Source organism: Peromyscus leucopus, chromosome 2 (assembly GCF_004664715.2).
Source record: "Peromyscus leucopus breed LL Stock chromosome 2, UCI_PerLeu_2.1, whole genome shotgun sequence".
Lineage (NCBI taxonomy): Eukaryota > Metazoa > Chordata > Mammalia > Rodentia > Cricetidae > Peromyscus > Peromyscus leucopus.
In genome coordinates, this window is record NC_051064.1 from 57773202 (window position 1) to 57799758 (window position 26557).

At 52.2% G+C, this 26557-nt stretch overlaps 1 protein-coding gene across 1 annotated transcript in view; it reads right to left on the reverse strand.

Annotated features, from left to right (window-relative positions):
• Window positions 1–26557, reverse strand: part of Gabbr2 (gamma-aminobutyric acid type B receptor subunit 2) — a 352425-nt gene that overhangs the window by 44232 nt on the left and 281636 nt on the right. Inside the window, 2 exon segments of the mRNA XM_028882779.2 lie at window positions 12454–12576; window positions 19526–19633. Coding sequence (XP_028738612.1) covers window positions 12454–12576; window positions 19526–19633 — 231 coding nt within the window.

Below are 26557 nucleotides of genomic sequence, written 5' to 3' on the forward strand. Positions count from 1 at the left end.
GGCCACTGGGAGAGTGAAAAGACAACTCATGGGCAGGGCAAGATGTCTGCATGTCTGATAAGGGTCTGGCTTCAGAGTATAAAAGTTCTTACAAATTAATAGAGAGAGAGGTCCAATTCAATTAAAAATGAGCCAAGGCTCTGAGTAGTTATTTCTCTAAGGAAGAAACACGAGTGGCCCTTACACACATGTGGCATGTTCCCCTACACACGTGTGGTCATGTTCCCCCTACACACATGTGGCATGTTCCCCCTACACACATGTGGCATGTTCCCCCTACACACATGTGGTCATGTTCCCCCTACACACATGTGGTCATGTTCCCCCTACACACGTGTGGCATGTTCCCCCTACACACATGTGGCATGTTCCCCCTACACACATGTGACATGTTCCCTTTACACACATGTGACACGTTCACCTTACACACATATGGCATGCTTCCCACCATTGCTCATCGTCATTTGATACTCCCTTTCATATAAATTATGGGATGACACTTTCTACCCACCAGACAGCTACAGTCAAAAAGGTGTGGCCCAGCGGGAGAGAGTTAGGCCCCTGAAGGGGACATGGAGGTCCAAGCTTCTCACACTCTTCACTTCCTGGCTGCCAAGAGATGAGCGGCCCTCCTCCTTCATGTGCTTCTGTTATGACGCAATGGCTTTCATGAACCCCAAATATAGCCAAGAGACTGGACACAGCCTCGGGACTCTAGGCCCACCCAATCAAGCCTTCCTTGCCTTATATCAGGTGTGTGTGTGTGTGTGTGTGTGTGTGTGTGTGTGTGTATGTGTGTGTGTGTCCATGTATGTGTGGGTACACATGCCTGTGGAGGCCAGAGGTTCACCTCAGCTGTCATTACTCAGGTTTTCCTCTCACTGACCCAGAGCTCATCAATTACTCTAGACTGCCTGTCAGGGGGCCGCGCACACCCACACACAGCTTGTCCTTGGGCCCCAGGGGTTTACCTCAGGCCCTTGTGCAGGCACAGCAAGTACCTATCTCCACAGCCCCACCTCAGGTATCTGTCAGGGGATGGGCCCCACCTTCCAGCCAGGGCTGGAGCGGCAGGGCTCTTCTCTGCTTGTCCCGCACATCATGTGCTGTAGCTCTGTCCGCAGTGTTCCCCACTCTGGGGTGTCTGGTGATGAGTGACCGTGACTCATGGACAGTCGTGGAGACAGAACTGGCTGGGTGGAAGAGGATTTGGCAAGTCTAGGACAGACTGTCTCCGAGGCTGCACTCAGTGAGTTCCTTAACCTGATGTTTACAGAGTGCACCAGGTGGCGGGAACTTTCTCAGACGCCCTGGACATGACGGAGGACACAAACCAGTCCTTGCTCTGCTCTCACGGGCCTGCCTCTTAGTGGCCGGGGCATGATTCATGACCGCAACAAAAAGCTGGATGGGGTAGTGTCGCAGTTGTTACGGCTGGCCAGCACTCCCTGCCGCATTCTTATCTTCCGGGCATTGTAGGGTCTCTCTCCCCTGCCACACCGGGTTCAGGTGTGGACACAGGGCACATTTGGGAGAATGAAAAAAAAAAAAAAGCATGGCAGTAGCAAAAGGTATATAGATAGAAGCTTTAAAACTCAGTCCCATGCCTTGCCTGAAATGCCTTCCCTCTGCTCCAAATATGGTCCCAGAGGGGCATTGCCAGCAGTTGTGCCCCAGAGGGAGGGCACCATGGGGCAAAGCCACACTCGATCTTTAGTGGGCAAGGGCTGAGTTGAGGAACGAGTTCTCATTGGCTTTCATTCATTGAAGTTTTTTTTTGTTGTTATGCAGCAAAACCTAGTATAGCCTGACTAATACACAGTATCATTCTCCTCATGTGCCCTCTGAGGGACGTTAATCCACATCCAACCCTAGTATTTTAGAATATTAAGCCCACGGTCTTAGTACAGTAATCCAAACGTAAAACCAAGATTCTGCAGGCACGTGCTATTGGGCTAAGATACGTTCTCTTACAACCACAGAACACCAGTGCATCCTGGGATTCTGATGAAGGTTTGAGTTCTAATTTTTGTGATTTAACCTTGCTTCTTCCTCCAAAGGCTCAGAAGCAATAGACAAAAGCCTCCTAAATACAACAGAATGTTTAAAAAACAAAGACCAGACACAAGAGGGCAAGATAGTCCTCCAGGAATCCCACATAAGACGGTGACTGCCTTGAATGCTGGATTTGGCTCTGACTTGCTGGCAGCCAAGGTTAAAAATTCGCACACGTGAGCACACACACACACACACACACATCCACACAAATAAATATACATAAGAATTTAAAAACTGAAGTGAGGCCTCCATGAAGACTTCCTGATCTCAGGAAGGCAGCCAGCAGGACAAGCAGAAGTCTGTGGGTCAGGGTGGCCGTTCTTGGCACCACACTCCTCAGATCTCCGGTGGACCCTTATCTCAGCACCGTGGGTCAGTTGCAGAGCCACCGTCCTTTCTAGAGATGCCGAATCAGCCTCCCGACAGCCTCGGCCCCAGAAGAGAGCTCTTGGCGAAAGGTGAGAGTGTGACATTAAATTAAATCGCAGCTCGGCAGAGAGGTTTCTTTGAGACGCTGGCTTAATGGGTCCAGGCAGATGGTTTGAATTTGGACATATGGGGCCTGGGGAGAGAGTTCCAGGTGGAGGGAGCGATTTGGTCGACAAATATTTACCAAGAGCCTGCTTTGAGCCAGAGCCTGGTGGTGGGTTCTGGGGACACACAGATGGCCTCGGCCTCTGAGGAGGTCACAGACGAGGGGGACAGGTGCATAGACGATTACCAGTGCTGTGACCAGAACGAGGGAGTGAACAGGGTGAGATGAGAGATGGGCGGAGGCCTCCAAGGCCTCATGCGTGGTCCCACAGCTCCTGGGGAAAATCCTCCTAAGCCGCTTCTCACAGGCCGAGGTGGAATTTTTACACGGGACGATGGCGGCACATTGGGGCAGGAAGGAGGGTGCTCAGTATAGCGGGAGAGAGGCAGCCACAGGCTGGAGCAGCCGATCAGCCTCGAGGAAGGATCACCTCATCGCCCTGAGACTGGAGGCCAAGCCCCAGACCACTGGAGGCCTCTGGCCCATTTGAGGAATGCAGACTTCATTCTCTGATGGAGGATGGCATGGTCAGAGCTTCTTAATGGGCAGCCAGCCCTGGGAGGACTCAGCCAGGCACCCTGAGCCCATGTACTTACTGCCTAAACCGTGGACTGTTTCCTGAGACCTAGGCCTGGCTATTTAGGATGACTGTGTGTGACAGAGATCTGCCCTTGCTGTCCAGGGCGAGTGGCTTCAGCAGTGACTATCTGCCACTTGGAGAATGTGACCTTAGCCTCAAAAGTCTTGGGCCACTAGGCTGTGAGCAAACTGAGGAGCGGCTGGCCAGGACTCTCCATCCTCTGCCATTACACCGTCTGCTTTACAGTAAGCACCCAGAGGTGGGGCTTGGTCAGCTTTGGGAAGATTCCAGCTGTTCCCGGGAAGCTCAGCGGTGGCTCCCCTGCCTCCCCCCCCCCCCCGCCCCCGCCTTTACTCAGACAACTGGAGAGGAAGGTAGAAGATAAGAGTTAAAATTCTTTAAAATTCCATGTGTTTGCCTCTTCCAATATCTGTTTCCATAGAAACATTGCTGGTATAAGCCACTCATTTCAAAGCCAAGCGCAGTTCCCTCATTCCATCCAAATCCCTGTTTGCCTCTATGAATACAGAATGGTAAGGCCATGGAATGCAGAGGGAAGTTTGAAGTGCCCCTGTGTGCCAAACTGCCTGTTACCTGATTATGCCAGAATGGCCAGAAAGCCACGGAAACCCGAGTATAGGGAGCTCCTGAGGTAGCCGGTGGCTGGGCAGCTTAGGGGTGGTCTAGCATTTCTACAAATGCGTCTCCCACACATGGCTCCCATGGGCAACAGCAGCGTGTGTGACACTCTCTCACTGCAACCTACCAGTGAAGCAGATGTGCATGGGGTGCTGGGTGGTGACCTCTGGGTGCTGTGACAGTGGCCCCCAGTGACTTGTCTACACTCAGCGAGTGTTTCCACTGTGTCTCTCCATATCAACCTCCTCCCCATCAACACTTGAGGCAGATGGGAGAACTCGCCCTGAGGTCACTAGAGTGGGAGAGCTGTCCCTGCCCCCAACCAGCTACGAGCGAGACTCAGGAGAGCAGGCCCCGCACCTCACCTGGGCAACACAATGAAGCCAACCCTGTTGGCAGAGGTGTGGAAGGAGATGTGGGTGAGTTGTGAGTATGGGAGACCTGTCCCAACTACTTATCTGTCATGAGGTGGTGTGGGTGGGGGAGAGATGCTCCCTTATTTCCCACCCCTTATGGCCTGCAACGGACAAGCGAGATGACCCTCCCCCCTTGCCAGCTGCTGTGCTCAGGAAAGCGGGCCCTGCTTCTCACCTAGGTAGCACAGCAGAGCTGGTCCTGATGGCAGAGGTGTGGGTGACCCGGCCCCAATGTTGTGAGCAAGGGGGAGCTGCACACCTTACTCATCTGACATATGGTGGCACGGGCAGAAGGAGAGATACCCTCCGCCTCCCTGCTCCCCAACCCCTCACCCATCAGCTCCCGAGACAGGTGGAGGAGTTGGCTCTGGGGTCATGAGAGTGGGAGGGATGTCCCTGCCCCTCACCAGCTGCAGCACTCAGGAGCGTGGCCCCTCCATCTAGCCTAGGCAAGACAGTAGAGGTGGCCCTGACGGTGTAGGTTGAGGGAGAGCCGACCCTGGAGCATGAAAGGAGGAGACCTGGCCCCACCCCTCACTCATTGCTGCAAGGCTGAATTAGCTGAGGGCAGTGCTGGAGAGCTCCCCCTGGTGGTGAGGACAGACGAGAGCTGGTGGGCTGAACAACCCCCGCAGCTGCCCAGGCTCGGAACCAGGGTTAGGACTTGGCCTGCCCTAACGTCTACCCCATCTACGATCTGCTGGAGTATGTGAAGGGGCCTGATCCGTTGACTCAAAGCTGGAGGATCTTCACAACACAGGGCAACAACAGATCATCCAAGAAGAGTCTCAGTGAGGGCGCAGCACTGATGGTATAGTGGAAACCAGAGGCCTCGAACCAGACCAATAACTCTGCAAAGAACACTGTAAAGATATATGGGCAAAGGAGTATGCTGTGTGACTCACTGTGGTACACGACAGTTTCCATGATGAGATTTTTAATTTTTTCCTTTGTTTTTCTCTTAAATTTTGTTTTACTGGGGAGGGGAGTGTTGCAGGGGCAGAGGGATGGGGAAGTGAATGGGATCAAGATGCATGATGTGAAAGACATTGAATAAATAAAAAGAAAGAAAAACAACAACAACAACAACAACAACCCACTTTGCGATGGTCAGCTGGATGAATGCCCCCGTACAGAGGGAAGGGAGAAAGAACCCTTCTGTCCAGGGCTGCAGTCACTTCCACATTGTTAGTACAGGCTGGGCTGAGCTTTGTGGTAAAGTCATTTCAAACCATTTTTCTCAAATGAAAAAATAAATTCTCTCTCTCTCTCTCCCTGTCTGTGTATGTGAGTGAATGTATACATGCACACTGTCAATTCTCGGTCCTCATCTTACTTGATCTAAAAGCAGCATTTGGCATGGCTCATCAAAACTTCCTTCTTGAAGCATTTTCTTCCTTTGGTTTCCAAGACACTGAACTCATGTGATTTTCCTCCCATCCGCCTCGTGAGTCTCCTGCCAGGTGTCCTTTGCTGCCTTCCGCCTCCAACCCTGGATGCTGAGCATCACTCTGTTCCTGAGCCTTCCTTGGTTCCAACTGTACTCCATCCCTGTGCCCTGAGCTGAGGTCTTCATCTGGAACTTTGATGTCACCTGCATGTTGACCTCACTCGGGTCTCGTCCGCACCCTACCTACCTCTCTCCCTGAAATCCAGAACTGTATATTCAACACTCTCACTGTGAGTACCAGCAGTGCGGGCACTTAAAAAATGTTATTTTCCTTTCTGCCAAGAATCCAAATCGTATTTTGCAAGCGTTTCAAACATCCTTGGCAGATTCATCAACACCTCTGGTATATATGAATTGCAGAAACAAGGACGCTTCCCATCGGTATGCAGGCAGAGGTGGCTGAGACGTCACGAGGAGCCCTGAGCATGTGTCTGGGACATCTGCCAGCCTGTGCCTCGCTCTGGAGATGCCTTCTTTTTCACATTCTCCCTGGGTGGGGCATTTTTTTAACCTTCTGCCCCCCATGGACACTTCTCTCCTAGATGCCTTCTGGCTTTCTGATCGCCTCTTCCAGCTTTCTTCCCTGGGTCTCCTCCGGTACCCATGGTCCCCAGGGCTCCAGGAAGCACTTTCTTCTCATTGTCCCCACATTTTCTGGGGCTCCACACCTTGTCCTCAGGACTCCCAGCTTCAGCGTGCTGACCTCCCACCTGTCCCCTCTGCTGGGTAAATGACTATCATGTTTCCCTAGTACCTCCAAGCACTCAGGCACTTCAAACACATGACCAGAAGGGAGACTCTCGATCCTTTCTCAAGCCCACTTCTCTGCACTCTGACTCAGTGACGAGGCAGCCACCTGCCACCCCAGCAGAAATCTGGACGTGGCCTTGCTGCCTTTCTGTGTCCCCCTCCCTGTCAATGACCACGTCTGGTCGCATACGCTTCCTACATCTATCCACATGTCATACTTCTCTGTGTCCCTGTTTGCTCTGCTTTGGTTTAGGTCACCACCATCATGCTTGAACTGCTGCCGTTTTGAATCTCTAGCCTCACCCTCCACCTGTTCTCACCCTACAGCTGTGAAAAATGTGACCATGCTCTTCCTCAGACATAATCTCCTTACTTTTGAGGTTTAAATTCATCTGCTTAGCACTCAAGGTCCCCCACAGTCTGGGCTCTTTCCTATGCCATCATTTACCTCTTATTACTTCCTCAAAGGCAGTTTCAACTTTACTCATCGAAACTATTTCATAGTTTTTTTTAAGTGATAAAGAAAAAAAACCCCACTCTATTTAACATATTTCAACAGAAACCCAGCTAATGTACTACATCAAGAAAAGAAAATAATGGTATACAGATTAGAAAGGGAAAAATAATTATCACGGACAGCTTTGTTTTCTAGATAGCATGTCCTGAAGAATCAACACAAAAACTCTGTGCTAATGAGCAGTTCTAGCTGCTGTAGCTCTGTGTGTGTGTGTGTGTGTGTGTGTGTGTGTGTGTGTGTGTGTGTGTGTGTAAGTGTAGAACTCTAGATAACTGATGAAAAAAGTTAAAGACATTCTAAAGAAATGAAGAGGCCATATTTCATGTTCATGAACAGAAGACCTAACATCAGTTGACGTCAGTGCCCCCCAGCTTGATCTACGGATTTAGTGCTATATTCAACAAGTACAAATGCAGAAAGCTACTTTGCAGATATTAATAAACTGGCTTTAAATTTTATATGTTGAGGCACAAGACCCAGAAGATCCAATGCAACATGGAGAATGTGAATGTAGGTCTGCACAGAAATCTGCCCACAAATGCTTACAGCAGCATTAGCTGGGACTGCTCAAGTCTGGAAGCAACTGAAATGGTTGTGGGAGATGGGAAGGATGCAGGATCTGCGGTCCGGCTGGGAAGTACAGGGTTCGTCACCCACAGAGAGAAACTGAGCTGTGAACAGACATGGAGGACCCTTAAATGCACATTATTATGTGAAAGAAGCTGGCAGACTGGATGATTTCAGCAATGCGGCCTTGTGAAGAGGGAAGGGTGGACGGATGAGTGGCTGCCAAGGAGGGGACGGAGGGTGGTTAAGACATGGGACCGTGCAGTGTGGTCCTGTGACAGTGTCCACGGGACACTGCAAATGCAGCAAAGCCCACAGTGTCCTCACCGGATCACACACTAGGGCTCCAGAGAGAAAATCTTCTCAAAGGCACCAAGTTGAGGATGTCTACCCCAGGACCACGTGTGGAGCGGGGAGGGTATGGAAACGCAGCACTTTTGTGAAAGTTTTCTGTAAACCTAAAACCCGTCTAAGATATTAATGAAGTGCCAAAAATTCTAAACTGATATACATAAACAGTAGATAAAAATATGTCTGCAAAAGGTGAAGAATGACCTTGCCAGAACCTTTCATGCCCTGTGTGCCTTTTCCAATGACATCCTTTCACCCCCACCCAGAGGTAATCATGATGTTAGATTTTAGATTAACAATTGCCTTCCCTTTATTTTAAAATGATGTCACTACTTTTATGGATCGTTAAAGAGTATTAAATAGCTTCCATCTTTGAACTTGAAGTATGTGGAAAAAATGCTTTAAATCTCACTTATGCCTTGCTGTGTGGCTGTGTATGTGTGTGCACATGTGTGCATGTCTGTGTATGTGTGTGTGTGTGTGTGTGTGTGTGTGTGTGTGTGCACATGCATATGTGTGTTGACGAGGGTCACCCTTCATCTTATTTTTTTGTGACAGGGTCTCTTACTGAACCTGCAGGTAACTAATTCAACTAGCCAGGTTAGCCATTGAGCTCCAGGGATCCACATGTCTTCTTAATCCAGGCTGGGTTTAAGATGCATGCTACTACACTTGGCTTTTATGTAGGTCCTAGGACTTGAGTTCAAGTCTTCATGTAAGGCAGCTTGCCACTAAGCCACTTCCCCAGGCCCGCTGGCTGATTTTGCCCATCTGCATTGAGGTGAACTGCATTGAGGTGAACAGGTGAGCTGCTGTTCGGCTGCCCTGTGGGTTGCTGAGGCAAATGGGTGCTCTCAGCCTTAGGTTCTCTTGAACATCCATGTGAGAGTCCCCCAGGCACAGTGTGGGGTTTTCTCTAGATGACTGTCCTCTGGAGACATCTTCACTGGGCTGTGGATCATGTGCATGTCAAACTGTGTCCTCAGGCTGGGCCAATGTGTCCACCAACCTACCACACGATAGCTCCATGCCCCCTGGTACCTCACCAACACAATGAACTATCTCTTCCCTAGTGCATCTGCCTGAGCCCTTTCCCTCTCCTTCACCGCCATGTCCCCAACCCTAGGAGGCCAGGTCTGCCCTTACCCAGTGCTCCCTCCTCTGCCTCTCTGCTCTCTGATAATCCCTGAAGGCAGGGCCACACCTCAGTTACCATGGACTTCCAAGGAGTCCAGCTAATGGATAGATGCCTCAGACGATGATTTGTGTCAGCACGTAGGGAGGCCAGGGGCTGGATGGTGGGCACAGAGCCCAAATGCTCATCCCGCCCTGAGGGTGCCGTGGGCAGCAGGGGCGGGGGAGGTGGCACAAAAAGAATTCAGATCCCTTCCCCATGGCAGCCTTCCCGCTAGTGAGCAGGGACAGTGGGGCTGAAAGCAGACTACCCTGCTTGGAACCCAATCTGCATCCCTCACTGTCTGTGTGACCTTGGGCACGTCACTGGAACTTTCTGTGCATGTTATAGTTTTCTCACCGGCAGACTGGGGAAAACATGAGCTCACTTCTCAGAGTGCTGTTACAAGGTTTAAATTAAGTGGGTTCGAATTTATAACATGTTTAGGATGGTTCCTGGCATGTGACAGGTGTGATATCAATGTTTATTACATAAAAATGAAGGTGGATGGGAATCAGGCTGCTTTCTGTAGGGCTGTGGGGTGTTTTTTCCCCTCCTTGGGCTCTGTATGCAGTCTCTGGGGCAGATGTGCTCACAGGTCATCCCTGTCATCCTCCAGCCTTTTGTCCTTTGCCTTTCCTCTTACTGCACCCTGAAGGTACCGTGCAGGTTGGCGTGTGAGTTTGGTCCACTCCCAGATAGCTTGTGGCTACTGCGAGATCAAGGCCGGTAGCTTTGAATCCCGTGTCCCTGTGGAAGATATTCTTGGGTGCTGGGCTGGTCAGTTTGGGACTAGCTCAGCTGTGGTCCTGTTCTAGGAGGCTGACGTTGAGGCTAAGTGTTGGCAGAGTTTGAGGAAAGTTCAGGAAGGCTGGGGAGGGAGGGCAGCTCAGGTCCGAGAGGGCCAGGGGACTCAGCAACACCGCTCTGTAATAAAAGACCTTGGTGCTGGAGCTCAAGCCATCTGTTTGGTAGAGAAGTTTCCAGAAGGGGGCAGGACCCTGATACAAGCTTGGATCGTAGTGGTGTTAGAGATCCCAGAGCAAAGTGAGGGGCTGTCGGGGCAGGGGAAGGGAAAGGGACAGACCACAAAGACTTTCAATCAACTAATTCCCTCAGCCCAGAGTTCCTTCCGGGCTGACCTGAAAAGCCTGGCCCTGCAATGAGCCCTCAGCACCCCGCTGCCGCCGCCGCCACCTGGATTCATTGTTTTATTGCCGCATTGCGCTGTACCTGGCGGGCAGTCTGGGAGAAACCTCTGCACAGCTTAGTGTCCTTCCTGGGGAACTATAGGGACCCTGCTGTGGGTTGGCACATCAAAGGACTCTGCTACCATGGCAACAGAGCAACAGGAAAGGCCCCAAATCAGAGCAGAATAAGAGGAATGCACCAGAAAGAGGTGTGAGAGAAGTTCCAACAGGTACCCCCCGGGGGTGGCGGTGGGGTAGGTGGGAGCGGAGTCAGTCTGGACCTGGATGCAGGTGGCCAAGCTGCATGGCCCTGGGTTGCATCCTGTCCCTCCCAGCCTCAGTTTCCTCATCTGTGTTGACAGTTTGGAGCACTAACCCGGCATGTCTGGGTGCAGAGGCACCATTGATTGAAGGCAGACAGGCAGGAGGTCAGAAAGACCCCAGTAAGCAAACCCTCAGCCACCAGGGCGGGCGGCAAGAGAGGGATTTCATTTGAGTGGTCCTGAGGACACATTTCCCATTTCCAGAATCAACCCTGCAGGCTTGTCCCTGCCCCAGCCTTGGCCCCAGGACCCCTGGCTCATCCTCACTCTGCCGCCGCCGCCGCCGCCGCCGCCGCCGCCGTAGACACAGAGAAGGATGCAGCCTTCAGGGACACCCTGGGCCTGGTCTCTGGTGGCCTGCCCCAGCTCAAGCCTCCCCTGGGCTCTTCAGTCTCATTTTCTTTGGTCCTCCCCCACTTTCCCGGGCCCTCTGTCTTCCCTGATCTCTGAGTCTTCCTCCATGGGATGGGATGGACAGGTTCTTGCTCCCCCCCATTTCCACAGACACGTGGCTCATGCTCAAAGCTCTAAGGCAACTGTGCGAGGCTGCAGAGAACGCATCCAGGGTTCAGGGAACGGAGAGTGGTGGTGGCATGGCCGCTCACCCGCTAGCTTAACGGTAAGTACACAACCTGCTACTGGGTTTTTGCTTCCTTGCCGGGAGGATGAAGGTAAAGCACAGCATAGACTTTCCAGAACCACAGTGAAGATTAAATAATGCGTGGTACCAGCTACAGTCACCGTCACCATTGCCCAGGGACAACTCTTTCTGACCTCTCAATCCTGAGGGGTGGGTGAGGGACCCCCTAGACTCTGAGTGGGTGAACCATGTTCTTTTGTTAGTTGTGCCTGCTGAGTGGTAACCAGATGTATCTCCACACAGGTCTGGAAGAGCACCTTCCCGGGAAGCATGCTGAATGGTGAGGTCTCCAGTCTCTTTCCTAAATGACATTCTGGTCGAATGGTTCCTCACTGGGCTGAATAACCCCAGTCCACCCCCACCAAAGTGTGGCTGGGCACACTGTTTGCTTGAAGGACATAAACCGCTGTCCCCAGGTCACAGAACCACCACTTCTGGTTTAGTTTAAGAAGACACATGACATTTTGTAAAAAAGTAATTCCCCTGATAATGGAGCCAGGGGTGTGGAGACTCTCGGAGTCTTCTGGAATTTGCTACACTGAGATGACAGTAAGCACCACCTGCCAGCCAGCATCCACAAAGCCAAGCTCACTCGTGTGCGTGCTTGAAGAGCCAGCAGACACCAGGGACTCAGGCTCCCCAAACTGGGGTACCTCACAAAAACCAGTGCAAGGCTTTGAACAAAACAGTTAAAACCTACGTGTGCATGCAGGGAAAAAGGGTCTCCCATAGATAGCCTGGGTTGGTTTTGACCTTGGATCCCCCTGCCTTCCCGAACTCTGTTGTGCTGGGATTACAGACGTGGGCTGCCAGGCCTGGCTCACAATGTATATGTCACGAGACTTTTCTGTGAGGCTCTTTATCTTAACAACAAATGTCCAACATAGAATGTGTGGAAAGAAATCCGTTGCTCATTGCCTTGGATATCATAGGGTAAGCAGGAGCTCTCAGAGTGTGTGTCCCTGCTTTAAAGGCGGGACACAAGCCGTGCAATTTCTCCCTCAAGTGAGCAGGCACATGGGCGCTTCCCTGGTTACGACCATACACTCCTTTCAGTGTATAGTCCTTCCCCTCAACCTCGCATTTATTAATACGATATTAAGTTGTTCCGCGGTACCTCCTATTTGCCCTTCCTGCAGTAGCCTATGTCTCAGATGGCAGGAGGCGGAGTTAAAGAGGAAACGGTGTGGTGCAGAGCCCACCACTGGGATGTCTGGATGTCCCCGCGGCGCCTCCTGCCTCCCTCCTGCCTCGACCTCTCACCTCCATGCTGTACCTCTCCACCGTCCTCCGCAGGGGGTCCACAGCCTGCCAGCAGATCAGGATGCACAGGTCGATCAGCAGCATGCCCCCCACAATCACAAGCAGCTTCTGGTCTTTGATGATCTGTAGAGAGAAAGAGCAAAGAGAGGCAGACATGAGAGCCGCCCAGTCAGGAGGAGCTCAGGCCAGTCTTCGCTCGGCAGTCAAGGTCTCGCCTGAGCACGGTCCAGGCAGCACCCAAACCCGCACGCACTTGGGCTTGCTGAGATCTGGCCACTTTTAATCTCTGCTCCACGGTGGTTTTCACCCTCTGGGTCATCAATCGTTACTGTCTGACTAACTACTTCCTCCTCTCTCTCCCTTTCTCGTTCTCTCTTCCTCCCTTTTCTTTCTCTTCCTTTTCCCTTCATAGCCCATCTTCCTCCTCCTCCTCCAGACACACTCTCCTGCACCCTAGGCTGGCTTCCAGCTCCGTATGCTGCCAGGAGTGGGTTTGAACTTCTGATCCTCCTGCCTCCACTCCACTGTCCATCTGCTAACAGGGAGGGGCCTGGGGACAAACCTTGGCAGTGCCCAGGCTCACCTGTATTTCAGACTGCAGGTTTATTCCTCACACCTAGCCACCACATAAACAAAAGCTAACATGAAGTCCATCTGGAAAAGACTAGTGGGAAAATAAACAAAGCTGCGACATAAGCTCGAGAAATATCGCCCGCTCCGACTTTTAAGGATTACGGCCATTTTTAAAGGAGAAATAATAACTCAGGAAGCCTCACTGTAGCTATATAAAAACAAACAAACAATAACAAACACTGCTGATCAAATTCACATGAATAACTTTCCCCGGGGATGGAACGCCGGGGCATTGCCCTGCCCCCAGAGTTCAGCTTCCGAGTGTCAGGTGACTGCCGAGGCTTTGTGGAAACACGGCCTGACCTTTGCCCTCTGGGGAGCCAGACAGCTCCTCACCAGGCTTGAGAAATTGTCTCAGGAGCCTGGGGCTGAGGCAGGCAGGAAGGGGCCCCTGCTCTCCATCCTGGAAGTAGGGGTGCATGCACCCAGGACATTCACGTTTCAGGGTGCTTCCCATTCTCCCACCAGTGTGAACCCAAGCAGTTTCCCAGGACCTCATGCCTCTGGCACACCGTGTGCGAGCTCAGCCGACCTTGGAGACCAGGGATGCCTCTCACTGGTGCAGTAGGGCAAACCCCTTTCCCCAAAAGGGTCAAGGTAGAAGTTGGGGATGACACTGGGCAGTGGGCCCCGGATGGAATCCTGGCTCCCTTTTCTGCTGCTTGTGTAGTGACAGCCAGAGGGACAGAGGGGAGGAAGGAGGCTCATGTTTCATCATTGAGGGTGGCATAGAGGAATGGACAAAGAACTTATTCTAACCCCAGGTGTTGCCAAATGTTTAACTTTATTGGGCTCCAGTTTTCTCCTTGATAAAGAGGGCCACTGATCCCCAAGTGACACAGATGGTATTAGAATCAAATGAGATGAGGTGTGGAAGGCACCCATTGTGGGGCCTGCTTAGAGAAGATGCCCAAGAAATGGTACCTGTCTACCAGTATTCTGGGTTTGATCATTAGTGACGCTGTGTTTGTGTGTAGGACAGTGACACCTAGGGGCAAAGTGTGATATTACACCTCAGCTCTACTAAACAGCTCTACCAAGCCACACATGGTGGAAAGGCCCTGAGAATATGAGGACACTGATAATTTCTTTTTGGAAATATTTATTGAGTGCCAACATGGGGTCAATCTCTGTCCTAGGCACAAAGAATGCAGCAGTGAACACAGAATCCCATCCTGGTGGAGCGTGCAGTATATCGGGGAAGACTAAGAGTGAAAGATTGAAGAAACCTGCCTGTGCACTTCACAGACAGGGTGCTAAAGAAAATGATTCCAAACAATCCCAAGAAATGAAAGCAGGGGAGGGAGCAGTAGTGCCATCTTGGCTACATGCAGAGCCCCAGAGAACACTTCTCCGTGCTCACAGGTTTCTCTCTCTTTCCTTTTTAGATTTCTCTTAGCACCAGCCGCAACTCGCTGGGTTCTGCCCACCCTCATGATATCATCTCCTGCTGCCTGTCTGAGCTCGTGGGTCACAGTTCCACATGCTCTCCACATGACATCAAGGTACCAGCAATGACCAAGTATTTGGTGCTAGAACCAGATCTAAGTCTGACACGGACTAACTAGCTGGGATCCTGGATACGTCCCTGTCCCTCTGAGCTGCTTCCGTCATATAGGAAATGCTGTGGTAAGTGTACAATTGACATTAGATGTACGTATGGTAACTGCCCTGCAGAGGCCGAGCGAGGCCAGTAGCTGGCTAGCTCTTGTTAATGTTACTTCTAACTGCTGTCCTGAGCAGGAGCTAGAAACCCTAGAATTCACTCACCACTTGTTTTTGTAGACAACGTTTTAGGGGACTGTAATCACATCTATCCATGTGCACATCTGTCCCCAGCTGCTTTCATTTGTCAAGCAGAGAAGAGTCCCTGTTAATGAGACAGCAGGGCCCACAAGGTCGAGCATTTACCACCTGGTTCTTTACAGAAAAAACTTGGCTGACCTCTGGCTTAAAACGGGGGAACATTCTTTATTGCTTAAAAACAAAGCAAACCTTCAAGATTAAAATTTTTGAGATAAAGTCTTGTTCTGTTGCCCAGAATGGCCTTGAGCGTGGGATCCTCCTGCCTCAACCTCCCAGGAGCTGGCATTATGGGTATGTGCCATCACACAGCTTGACTTCAGATTATCGACTGGTCCTGACTGATCTTCTAGCAGGGCCGACTCTCTGCTCCAAAGTGCCCCCTTCCGGGGAAGAACAGTATGGAGGGACCCCTGGTGTTGCCTCCCCTGCCCCCTGCTGGCTCTCACAGTTGGACTGTCCAGGCAGCTGCTGGAAGCCCTCCAATGGCAGCTCCTTGGGTGAGCCAGGTGACTGTCTGCTTAGACGTTTGGTTGCTTGTGTTAGTTATGTTGTTGGGGACAGAGCGAAGATATATCCATCCTCAGAAAACATCTGCCCCAGAACAGAAAGTTCCTTCCCTGAGCGACTGCCTCCTTCCACACTTCATTTTGCTTAGTGAGAGGCAGAAGGAAGGCTGTAATAAGTTTCTCAATGTAAGACTTTATGATGGGTCTTCAGAAAAATAGTAACATGCTATAAGAATGCCGAATTTGGAACATGAAGTCACCATGTGTCGATGCTCTCTTTAATAGGTTTCTTTCCCCGAGTGCCTGTGACAATAGGGTCACGTGAGGTGAAGCCTGCATGTATGTCTGGGGAGGGCACCCCACCCTGGGGGGCAGGGGAGCTCAGAGAGAAAGGGAGGTGTAGGAAGATTTAATGAAAAAGGCACATGATTGCATTTTTATGTTTATGAAAATCTAGTGTACCTATTGTTGGAAGAAAATGAAGGGATCCTCAGAACAGAATCCAGACTCAACAGCAGCCCACTAAAACGGGTCAATTACACAAAACACTCACTGCGTGTTCTGGCACTGGCCTGGTGTCCGACTCAGAGGGAGGCGGTGTAAGGTGGTCCCTGGCTGCAGAAGGGAATGGGGTCTGCCTGGTGGTGAACGGGTGTGGGGCTCGCTTGAGCTTTGGAGACGGATGGTGGCGAAGGTTGTACAGCAATACGAACACAGTGTGCAAGTGCCTTGGCCTTTGGGAACAAGAACTGGGCACTGGCTTTGTTGTGGCAAAGGTCGAGGATGATGGACACACCACCAGGCAGGGTATGATGTCCTCAGAGGGGTTGCTCTGGGTTTAGAGCTGGTTCCTGGAGCAGGCGGAGGAGGGGAATGTCCTCAGAGGGGTTGCTCTGGGTTTAGAGCTGGTCCCTGGAGCAGCCGGAGGAGGGGAAGGTAGAGAGGGGAAACAAGCCTCCCCGGGCGATCATGTTGAAGGGCAGGCAACAGGGGCTCCCGTGAGGTTCCCCCGGATCCCCCCCCCCCCCCCGCCGCCCCGGGTTGGGTTTTTTCATGACCAAGGTCTGTTTTGTTGTATTAGCTTTTTCGGTTTGTTTGTTTTTTGAGACAGGGTCTCACTCTGTAGCCTAGGCTGGCCTTGAGCTCACCATTTAGCCCAGGCTGGCTTTGGTCTCATGGCAATCCTCTGACTTCAGCATCCTAAGTGTCGGGATTACAGGCAGAAGTCACCATGTCCTGACTTTTATTGGCTTTTTAAATTGGGGGCAAAATACATACAGTTTGTCATTTTAGCTGTTTTCAAGTGGACAGTTTAGCCTGGCTAACGGGATAGAGGTGATTCTGTATGATTGACGTCATCAGTTTCCTCCTCAGGGGCAAATCTGTCTTCACTCCTGTGCAGGAAGACTGTCCCCTTCCTGTCTGTGACTCTCGACACCCCTGATGTCACTTTCCCACTGGTCTTCCCAGAGTTGTCCTCCAGGTCTCTGAGGACAGTCTAACTTCATACTCCCAAGGATGTTTCATCCACTGCTCCTGACAGCATCACCTCCTTTTAAAAAGGTAGAAAAAAAAGTAACAGAAAAAAAAAGAAGTAATACCCCCCTCAAGGTGACAGGGGCCTTGTGTGTCAGAGAAGCCCCTCCTTCGGACAGGCTGCTGAATTTCCTCTCAGGGGAGTGCATCCTGCCTTGGGTTCTGGCACTGGGCAGCGCCGTCAGATGTGACTTAAGCTTGTGGTCCTTGGAGACACCCCATCCTTGCGCCTCGGGGATGCGTGCACCCCTAACTCCCGAGCTTTCCCTGACATGTTCAGCGGGCTGCTGAAAGCTGGTGTGTTCTTTCTCTGCAGTCACCCGAGGGAACGCGGGAGCAGGTGACAATGTGGATGAACCCACTCGGCAGCACACGGCATCAATGCTATGGTTCCTTCAAACCAGGGTAGTGCTGCATTAGTGGCAGAGCAGCTCAAAGCAGAGCTGCAGAGATGCAGGGTCTGGGCAAGCACCCCTTGGCTCTGAGCAGGGCTGGTGCAAGCATGGCACCCTGCTTCCACAGGGCTGGCTAGGCCCCAGAGCCTGCCTTGCTAAGGCTCCCAGGCAAGGATAGCCCACACTGGGCAGCCCCAGACAGGCCAGAGGGCTTTTGCTTTGGCTGTAGATCCGCAAGGTGGTCCTTTGTTCTGCTACATTCACAGATTCCACCAATCAAGGCAGTTGAATCAGGGAAATCAAGGCAGTTCACCAGGAGGCAGACCAGCGAAGCTTGTGTCTGTACTGAGAATGCACAGACCGTCTTCTTTATAAGGACTTATAACAATACAGTGTAACAACTGTTTACACAGCATTTGCGTTGTCTTAGGTACTGTAAACAGTGTAGGTGCATGAGAGGATGGGTGGGGTACACTGACGAGCACTCCATTTTATACAAAGGTCCCAAGCACCTGTGGGTTTGGTTGTTTTGGGCGATGTGGTGCATGCACGCGTGCGTGCGTGCGTGCGTGCTTGCGTGTGTGTGTGTGTGTGTGTGTGTGTGTGTGTGTGTGTGTGTGTGTGTGATTCTGAACCCACTGCCAAGAGAAAGCTGAGGGACAACTGTATCACCTGGGAAAGTCTAGAAACTGATGTTCAGCTGTATCCTCCGAGTTTTGAGCGCAAGCAACCTGAGCTGGATGGCTTATGTTCATAACCAGCCACCGGACTAGAACCCATAGCCAGCACCAGGAATGGCTGGGGCGTCCGAGCCACTTCATCTCACAGAAGGGAACTGTCACAGGCACTGTGGGGACAGAAGGCTGGAGGAGCCCAGGGAGATGGCAGCGCTGTGTCCCTCTCTCTCAGAGCAGCCTGCACCTGTCTGAGGCGGCTTGGGTGTTGACAGATGGGGGTGGGGAGGAGGCAGGGCCCAGACCGTCCCATCTAGCCAGGGTGGGGACTGCAATCTGCAGAAAACAGCTCTGACCGCGGGGATGGGGTGGTGGCCCTGAGGGTGAAGGGTGTCATAGGCCTCAGGCAGGAGAGAGAGTGGCAGCTTAGGAGACGATGCCTCCTCAAATCCTGTGTGGCCAGCAGCCGCTGCAGGACTGTGACCGGAGTTCACGGGACAGCATGGGAATCCATCCCACTACAGCCAGATGCTCAGTCATGCTTGGTTGACACCATGGTCACCCACCACGTAGGACAAATGCTCTCTACCTGCCTGGAGTCCTCTGAGGCACTCTTTGAAAGCCCCATCATGAAGATGGGTCCCAGCCCCGCTTCTCTTTCCTCTTTCAAAGAGGTCCCTGTGGCCCCTAAGCTGCAGCTCTGATTCCCTAATGTCGCCCCTGCCTTCCCCTCCAGTCTCTCCTTGCACCCTGTCCGTGTGAACCCCAAATCCTGGCCACGCCAAGCCTTTCAGCACCCTCTGTAGGTTATACAGTCCCCATCCTTTTTGCCTGATGACCCCCACTTCCTCCCAGGTCCTAGCATAGGTGGTACTTCTTACAGGAAGGCTTCCCTGTGCCTGCCCCAGGTCTGTAGGACCCTACATGTCCCTAAACAGCTGCTGTGGGATGGTCTGTATGTCAAATTGCTCTGATTGGTCAATAAATAAAACACTGATTGGCCAGTGGCCAGGCAGGAAGTATAGGCGGGACTAACAGAGAGAAGAAAAGAAAGAACAGGAAGGCAGAAGGAGTTACTGCCAGCTACCACCATGACAAGCAGCATGTGAAGATGCTGGTAAGCCACAAGCCATGTGGCAAGGTATAAATTTATGGAAATGGATTAATTTAAGATATAAGAATAGTTAGCAAGAAGCCTGCCACAGCCATACAGTTTGTAAGCAATATAAGTCTCTGTGTTTACTTGGTTGGGTCTGAGAGGCTGTGGGACTGGCGGGTGACAGAGATTTGTCCTGACTGTGGGCAAGGCAGGAAAACTCCAGTTACAAACAGCTCCTGTTCCTGTGAGCTGTAGAGGCTTTGTGAACGGATTCCCTGGGAAGCTGTCACCAGGAGGTCGCCGCTGAGTGTCCTCTGAATGGCCACCAAGTTGCTCAGTACCCGCACACAGTAGGCGCCTGACGCCTGTTCACACCAGAAAAGCCGCGTGAACACAGCCAGCCGAAGTGGGGGCTCTCCTTACCTTCTTCTTCATCTTCACATTTTTGAAGATGGCATGGACCCTCCAGGTCTTTGCAAACATGGCCCCAAAGGCGGTTGTGTAGCCCACGGTGAGAATCCAGGTCCGGACCTAGAAGCCAGGACAACCACAGCAGGGTTAACATCGCCCAGGCGAGTGACCATCCAGCAAATGGAACCTAGGTGCTGGGGACAGACATCTGCCACGCATGCTCGTGAGTCTCCAGAGCATCCTGCCGTCAGATGGGTTCCACAGACAGCTAGTACTATGGGGCGCTCACCAGGTCCTGGGCACTAGGTGCAGCGGTCAAAACGGTTCAAATCCTGCCTCCCAATGGGCCACAGCTCAGAGGGTGCCACCTACCCAGCAAGAAGCAGAAGTCTCCGCCCTGTTGAGGGGTCACTAGGGAGGCGAAGAGCCAGGCATCTTCCCGTCCACTCTCTCCCATTCCTTCCTCTCTCCTTCCTTTGGGTGGCTGCTAGTCCCATGCTTTGACTGACCTTGGGGCCCGCTCAGGAATAAGGTCTTGCTTGGGCTCTGACGTGCTTCTCAAGCTGAAATGTGCCTTGGTTACCAGCCCTGGCTGGTGACTCATGGGAACAGCCAGTGTGAAGGAGCCTACACTCTGGGCTCCTGGAGGCTGAGACAGGATGGCTCCCATCTGATAGCTACCAGGGGGCCTCTAGGATGCCAACTTTGTGCCAGGGCTGTAAGGACAGCCAGATGCTACCCTTCACTGGCTGACGTGGATGTCTCCAACCCACGGGAGCCTTGGTCTCCCAGGACAGCTCCTAAGCCCCCGCCCTTGGTGATGTATTGTGCCTGCTTCGCCTTTCTGGCAACGTGGCTCACAGGCGCCCTGGTCCCTCCCACTCCATTTGTGAAGACAGAAACTGGCCGAGGAAGTGGCGAGGCCACTCCCTGAGCTAGGGAAGGCAGCCGCAGTCTAGCCATTGCTGAGAGACACATGTGACGCATGTGAGCGGGGCACAGCACAGGTGGGGATGCAGCCTCTGTCTTCTTCCATTTCCCCAATAGCTAGGAAATTAGACGGGCAGCGAGTGACAGTGTTGTTTTCTAGGGGGTGGGGATGGCTACATTGTCCCCTACGTTATAATGTGCATATGTAGTATCCATGCTGTCGCCCAAGGATGCTAAGAACGTCGGGGAACACGGAGGGAGGAGGAGACTCAGAGCATCCACTGTGCTCTGTCACAGTCACTGGGTAACACACAGCATTCACTCAGCCAGACACTTGTTGGTTCGTTCAACAAGGACCATGAGGTCAGAGGCAGTGTGGACCGTGCAAACCACTACCAGCCTCCAGGATGACGTGGGAGCTGCTGAGTGAGGACATCACTTTTCAAACTTACATAGTTCCTCACCTACCCACCGAAGCCCCAGAAGCCCAAGGCAGTGCCTTGCGGAGTGGCCTTCTCTCCCCGACAGCGTTTGTCTCCTCTCCAGAGTCGGCTTAACTCAGATGAGCTTTGTCTACACTCAGGAGCTGGCCCACCAGCTGGGACACTTCATTTGCCCGGTTCCCCAGGCCCAAGGGTCGAATGCTGGGTCCTCGGCTGGTGGGGCTATTTTGGGAGGTTGCAGAAGCCTCATGAGGGAGGGTCTTGGAGGGAGTGGGTTGCTAGGGACTGGCCTTCGCAGGTTTGACCCGGTCCCTGGCTCTCTCTGTCTCTGCCTCCTGCCCACGTGGGCAGGAAGCTCTGTTGGTCCACACACTCCTTGACTATGACAGACTGAAGCGGGACTGTTTGCCCAAAGGTATTTCCCACCCCTTGAACTGTTTTTCTGGCTTTTTCATCATGGAGATAAAAGTCTACTCAACGGATGGTTCATCTCAGTTGTCAACTTGATGGGAATTAGAATCACCATGGAAACAACCCCCTGGCCGTGTCTGTGAGAAAGTTTTCCGATTAGGTCTGTACCCTCAAACTGTGAGGCAGCCTAAACTCTTCTTTCCTTAATCTTCTTTCGTCAGGTAATTGAGATGCCAGGGAGGAAAAGAATTCTCACAGCCTGCACACGCGTTAAAGTGACTCTGTCCACCCCGAGGCCAGTCTCCTAGGGTTTTGGATCACATGCTATTAGAAAGTAACTCTTAGTGGCTGGAGAGATGGCTCTGTGGGTAAGGGCACTGGCTGCTCTTCCAGAGGACCCAGGTTCAATTCCCGGCACCCCCATGACAGCTCACAACTGACTGTAACTCCAGTTCCAGGAGATTTGACACCTTCACACCAATGCACATAAAATATTAACTGGAAACATACACAGGCCACAGGCATTTTTTTTTTTATAAAGGATGGAAAAGATGAAACAATGTCATTCTTTTTGCTTCATTCTGTGGTTCTGTGGCCAACAAAGATCTTATTTGGAGGCCACATGTCACTGCCCTGTGCCTGGCTTATGCACACTCCCTTTGACCCACGTTCTCTTTAAAGCCATCATTACCAGGCTACTTGTCTCTTTTGAGAGGGCCAATTTCATTAAGATTCAATAACATAAATTAAGTGAGTTAAAACTCGATGAGAGAAATTTAATCTGGCGTCTGGAAGCTGCAATGTGTTGCAGTGAATTGAAAGCAAAGAAGGCCAAGGGGCCTGGGTATTACGCTCCACAGACAGACACTTGCTTGATGGAGATGCTGGCCCTGGCTGGCGTCTGTGAACTCGGACTTGGGGACCCATTCACTCCATCCATAATGATGTAGTGACTCATTATGCCTAAGCAATTTGTGCAAAAGGTTATGATTTGTGCTCTATACATAATTCCAGGTAGCCATTTTCTGCTTAGCATGTGGGTGTATTGCAGGCCTGGTGCTTATGTGGCTGGGCCTTGGCTTGCCCTGTAGGGTTTCTTGGCGTGTCTCAAGTCTTCGCATGTCTTATGTTCCTGGAGAAGGCTCTGGATGCTTACCAGGTCTTCCCTGGGTATCCCCCTTAACGAGCCTTTGCCTTGGCTACTTTTGGTAATTGATCAGAACCGTGAATACGACTGGATGCTCAGGTGTGGGAACCCCAGTGAGTCACTGAGGCTGGGGCTGTCACTGCTGAATGTAATGATGGCCTGAGCAGCTCTATGTCCTTGGGAGGATTTCTGTATGTCACCAGCAGATCTTACATCCCATATGCAGCAGATTCTTGATAAGGGCGAATCAGCAGCAGAGAACAGAGCATTGGGGACAGTAGACTAACCCCAGCAGAGCAGCTTCATAGGCTGGCTCACCCCTGAGGGACTCTGCTGGAGGGGACACTCACTTCTTATCTCTTCCTGTATCTGTGAGCTGGAAGCCACTCAGGATGGAGCTTCCTCTGCCCACCTAAGGCTGTCCCTGGATGTCATCTTGACTCCTAGACTCTGTCTTCCTCCAGGCTCTAAAGCTGCACATGCTGCTGTCTGTCACAGGAGGCCTTGGTGACAAGTAGGTGTCCCATAAAACCCTCAGTTTCACAGCCAGGCTGAGACCACAGCTTCTCCCTGAGAGGCTGTTTCCTCAGACTCGGGGAGTCTTTGCACCACACACTCGTCACCCAAGTTAGAGACTCGAGAACCACTCCAAGTCCTTCTCTCCTTCGCTCTCGGGTCTCATCTCCAGGCGTGAATCACACACTGATGGTCCTCCGCTACCCAAAGGGAAACCCCACAGGACAGAACAAGGAGCAAACCCCTTCAAGCAACGATATCTCACTAATTTCTATTAGACTTGAATTTACTAGGAGGCAAAGTGGGGGTTCCTTGGGTAACCTCTACCTTCTCTATGAGCTAGAAAAATCCAGTATTTCTGGAAGGGCCAAAAGAAGGCTCTGTCCCCCTCTTGGCCAGCTGCTGCCCATGTTGAGCATACAGCTCCCTGTAAACAAGGGAAGGAAGCTAAATCACCTGCAGGACTCAACCCTGCACACCAGGACAGGGCTGCTCTGCTCCTGGAGAGCTGAGGAAGAGGGCACATGCCAGCGACTCCCACTCTGGTTTTTCCAAAGCTGATGTTCAGGGGATGGCATTTTTGGGCTCCCAGGATCCCCAGATCCCTGGTCTCCAAGGGACTCACCACAACACAGCCCGGGGGACCTATGATCTACAGCTCTTTTAGGTGTGGGCTGGGGAAGCAGCATCTACACCTGTGGCCTGCCGTGTGGAGTTCTGCAGCATCCACCGGGATCTCTTCACGGTATGCACATGTCTGTATGCACACACATGCTCTGTGTGAGGCACTGAATGAGGCTCCTCCTGTCTCAAGCAGGGAGCTGCAATGCCCAGCTTGGTTCTGAGTGCTCACTGAGCAGCCCCTGGCCGGACTGGCTTTTAACAGGAGTCCAGCGACCCGGGGACTCCCGGATAGAGCCTTCACAGAGGTCCCTGGTGTGCCACTCTCACTGCCCTGGTGGCCTGCCCCGAGGCCCCCACACTGCAGGTGGCAGAGGCTCAAAGCAGCTTGGCTGGTCTCCAGTCCAGTTCTAGCAAAGCAAGGCCACAGCAGGTCACGGTTGCCATGGAAACACCTGCACCAAAACTACCAGCACCCACCCCGGGTTCCCAGCTCTTCATCGGTTCACTCTGCCTTCTAGAAGTGACCACGATGATCCTAACAGTGCATCATTCATTCATAAGTGATTCACCCTACCACCCATTCATTCATAAACATCCATGGGGACCCAGAGCTTTAGTATATGTTCTCATTTAACCCCCACAAGCCTAGTATAACCCCACACTTACAGAAGAGTGAATGAACTAAGGCTCAGAGATGTTAGGAGCCAAGGCAAAGTCACACAGCTAAGGAGTCATGTGGTGGAGTTTTGGACATAGATATCTGCCAGCAGCCTCTCAAATACTCTGGGGACACATTAGAAACGGACACATACTCTAAAACTGCTCAAGTATATGCCATAAAAGGTAGATTTTTTTTTGGTTGTTATCTTGATTTTTTTTTTTAAGATCCAAATAGGCAAACACTGAGCTGGGTTGCTTGTTTGGCAGATAGAACTTAGCTGACCTGTTGACCTAATTTTTTTCTGGTAAAATCCAGTTGACATCTCAGTGGCAAGCGGCTCTGAAAGCCTGATGACCAAGTTTGGTCCCTGGAACCTACATGGAGGAGAGAGTGGACCCCACAATGTCCTCTGACCTCCACATGCGTGCCTGGGCACGTGTGCACCTCCCTCCCCCAATAAATAAATGTACTAGATGAAAAAAGAAAATTCAAGGTGTTTTTTTTTTATTTGTTTGTTTGTTTTGAGAAGAGGGCACATGGCAGGCATCCTTGTCATCTCCTGGTGTTTGGAACCTTATGCTAGCCGAGTGCTGCTGCGGGCTAGGTTCTAGGCTTGCTCTCAGGACAGGGGGTGGGGGCGGCAGACCTGTCTTGCCCCCGGTGACCTGTCTCGGGGTCGGAAGGAGGAGCTGTTCCAGGGCGAGGCAGCGTGGATGGTGTTGAATTCCCCGGTGGAGTGGGCTTTTGAGGGGTAACACAGAGCTGCTGGCTTGTCTCCACCCTCAGCCATGCCCCTGAGCCAGGGAGCGCGGCAGGGCCTACAGGGCTTGTTGTCCACCAAGGTCCTCACTGTGGATCTCTCCTTCACTTCCTGTGCCCTGCCTGGGGTTCCTGCCGAGACTTCTCAGGACGGAAGTGTCATTTGCCTGGCTCCCCTTCCAGCGGCTGTGGCTGGGGTTGCTGAGCCAGGTGGGTCTGCCATCTGTGAGCCCGGTGTTCCCTTCCCCCAACACCAGGCCTTTGCCCACACCCAGCATCGCTCTCCCAGCGACTCTGCCCACGGGGGCCGTGTTGCTATGGTGACTACTTCTGACAGTGTCCAGGGAGACAGCACCAGGGAGCTGGAGCTGCTTGCAGGACTTGCTGAAGCTGGCACTGGAGGCTGGGAAGGTTCCAGAAGGGATCGAAGGTGGGGGATGGGGGCTGAGTGCGGCTGCTTTTCCAGCGGCAGAATCTGTACGTGTGTACACGAGTGCCCGCATGGGTGTGTGTACACACGTGCCCGCATGCGTCCCTGTATGGATTCTAAGCAGCAGCAGAATCTGTACGTGTGTACACGAGTGCCCGCATGGGTGTGTGTACACGCGTGCCCGCATGCGTCCCTGTATGGATTCTAAGCAGCAGCAGAATCTGTACGTGTGTACATGCGTGCCCGCATGGGTGTGTGTACACACGTGCTCGCATGCATCCCTGTATGGATTCTAAGCAGCAGCAGAATCTGTACGTGTGTACACACGTGCCCGCATGCGTCCCTGTATGGATTCTAACGGCCTTCCCGAGCAGAGGCATGGCCCCCAGGGAGGCCGGGCCCTGGGTTTGTCACAGCTTCTTCCTGAAGCACTGTCACGGTTGTCTGTATTAAAATCTGAAGGGCAGAAAAGCGCCGTGTGTGGAGAGGGAGAACAGAGCGACACTGGTGAGCTGTTCACGATGGAGGCTGACTTCAGGGTCCACCTCATCCACCCCCTGGCTTTGAGGGTGTCCCTGACATGGAAGCCAGGCCGTAACCAGCATGGTAGAAATGAAGATATTCTAAAGAGACACCTGTGCCCTTTAACCTCTCTGTCAGACTAGTGAAACACTGGACCCCAAGAAGTGGGAATTTCACAGGGACTCTCTCTCAAGATGGGAGAGGGGAGAGGCCTCAGCCAGAGAGCCTGTCTCTTGGAAAGAGCTTTGCCACAGTCCTAAGAACTTATCAGACCATCTCACAGGACGAGACTGAAGCCTCCGATGGCCACCCTGGGTCAGTGGTGGGAGGGGCCACTCCTGGACTAGGACTGCTCAGAGGGCGGTACCCTGGCCCTCTTTAGCCTTTTAAGAAAAGGTTCCCTTTTTGTTTGACGTGTATGTGTGTGTGCCTGCATGTACGTATTGTACCACATGTGTGCAGGTGCCCACAGAGGCCAGAAAAGAACTTTCTGGAACCGGAGAACGGGTGGTTGTGAGCCACTAGGTGTGAGAATTGTGACTCACACCCGGGTGCTCTGCAAGGGTGGCCCGTGTTCTTAACAGCTGCACTCTTCCCTCAG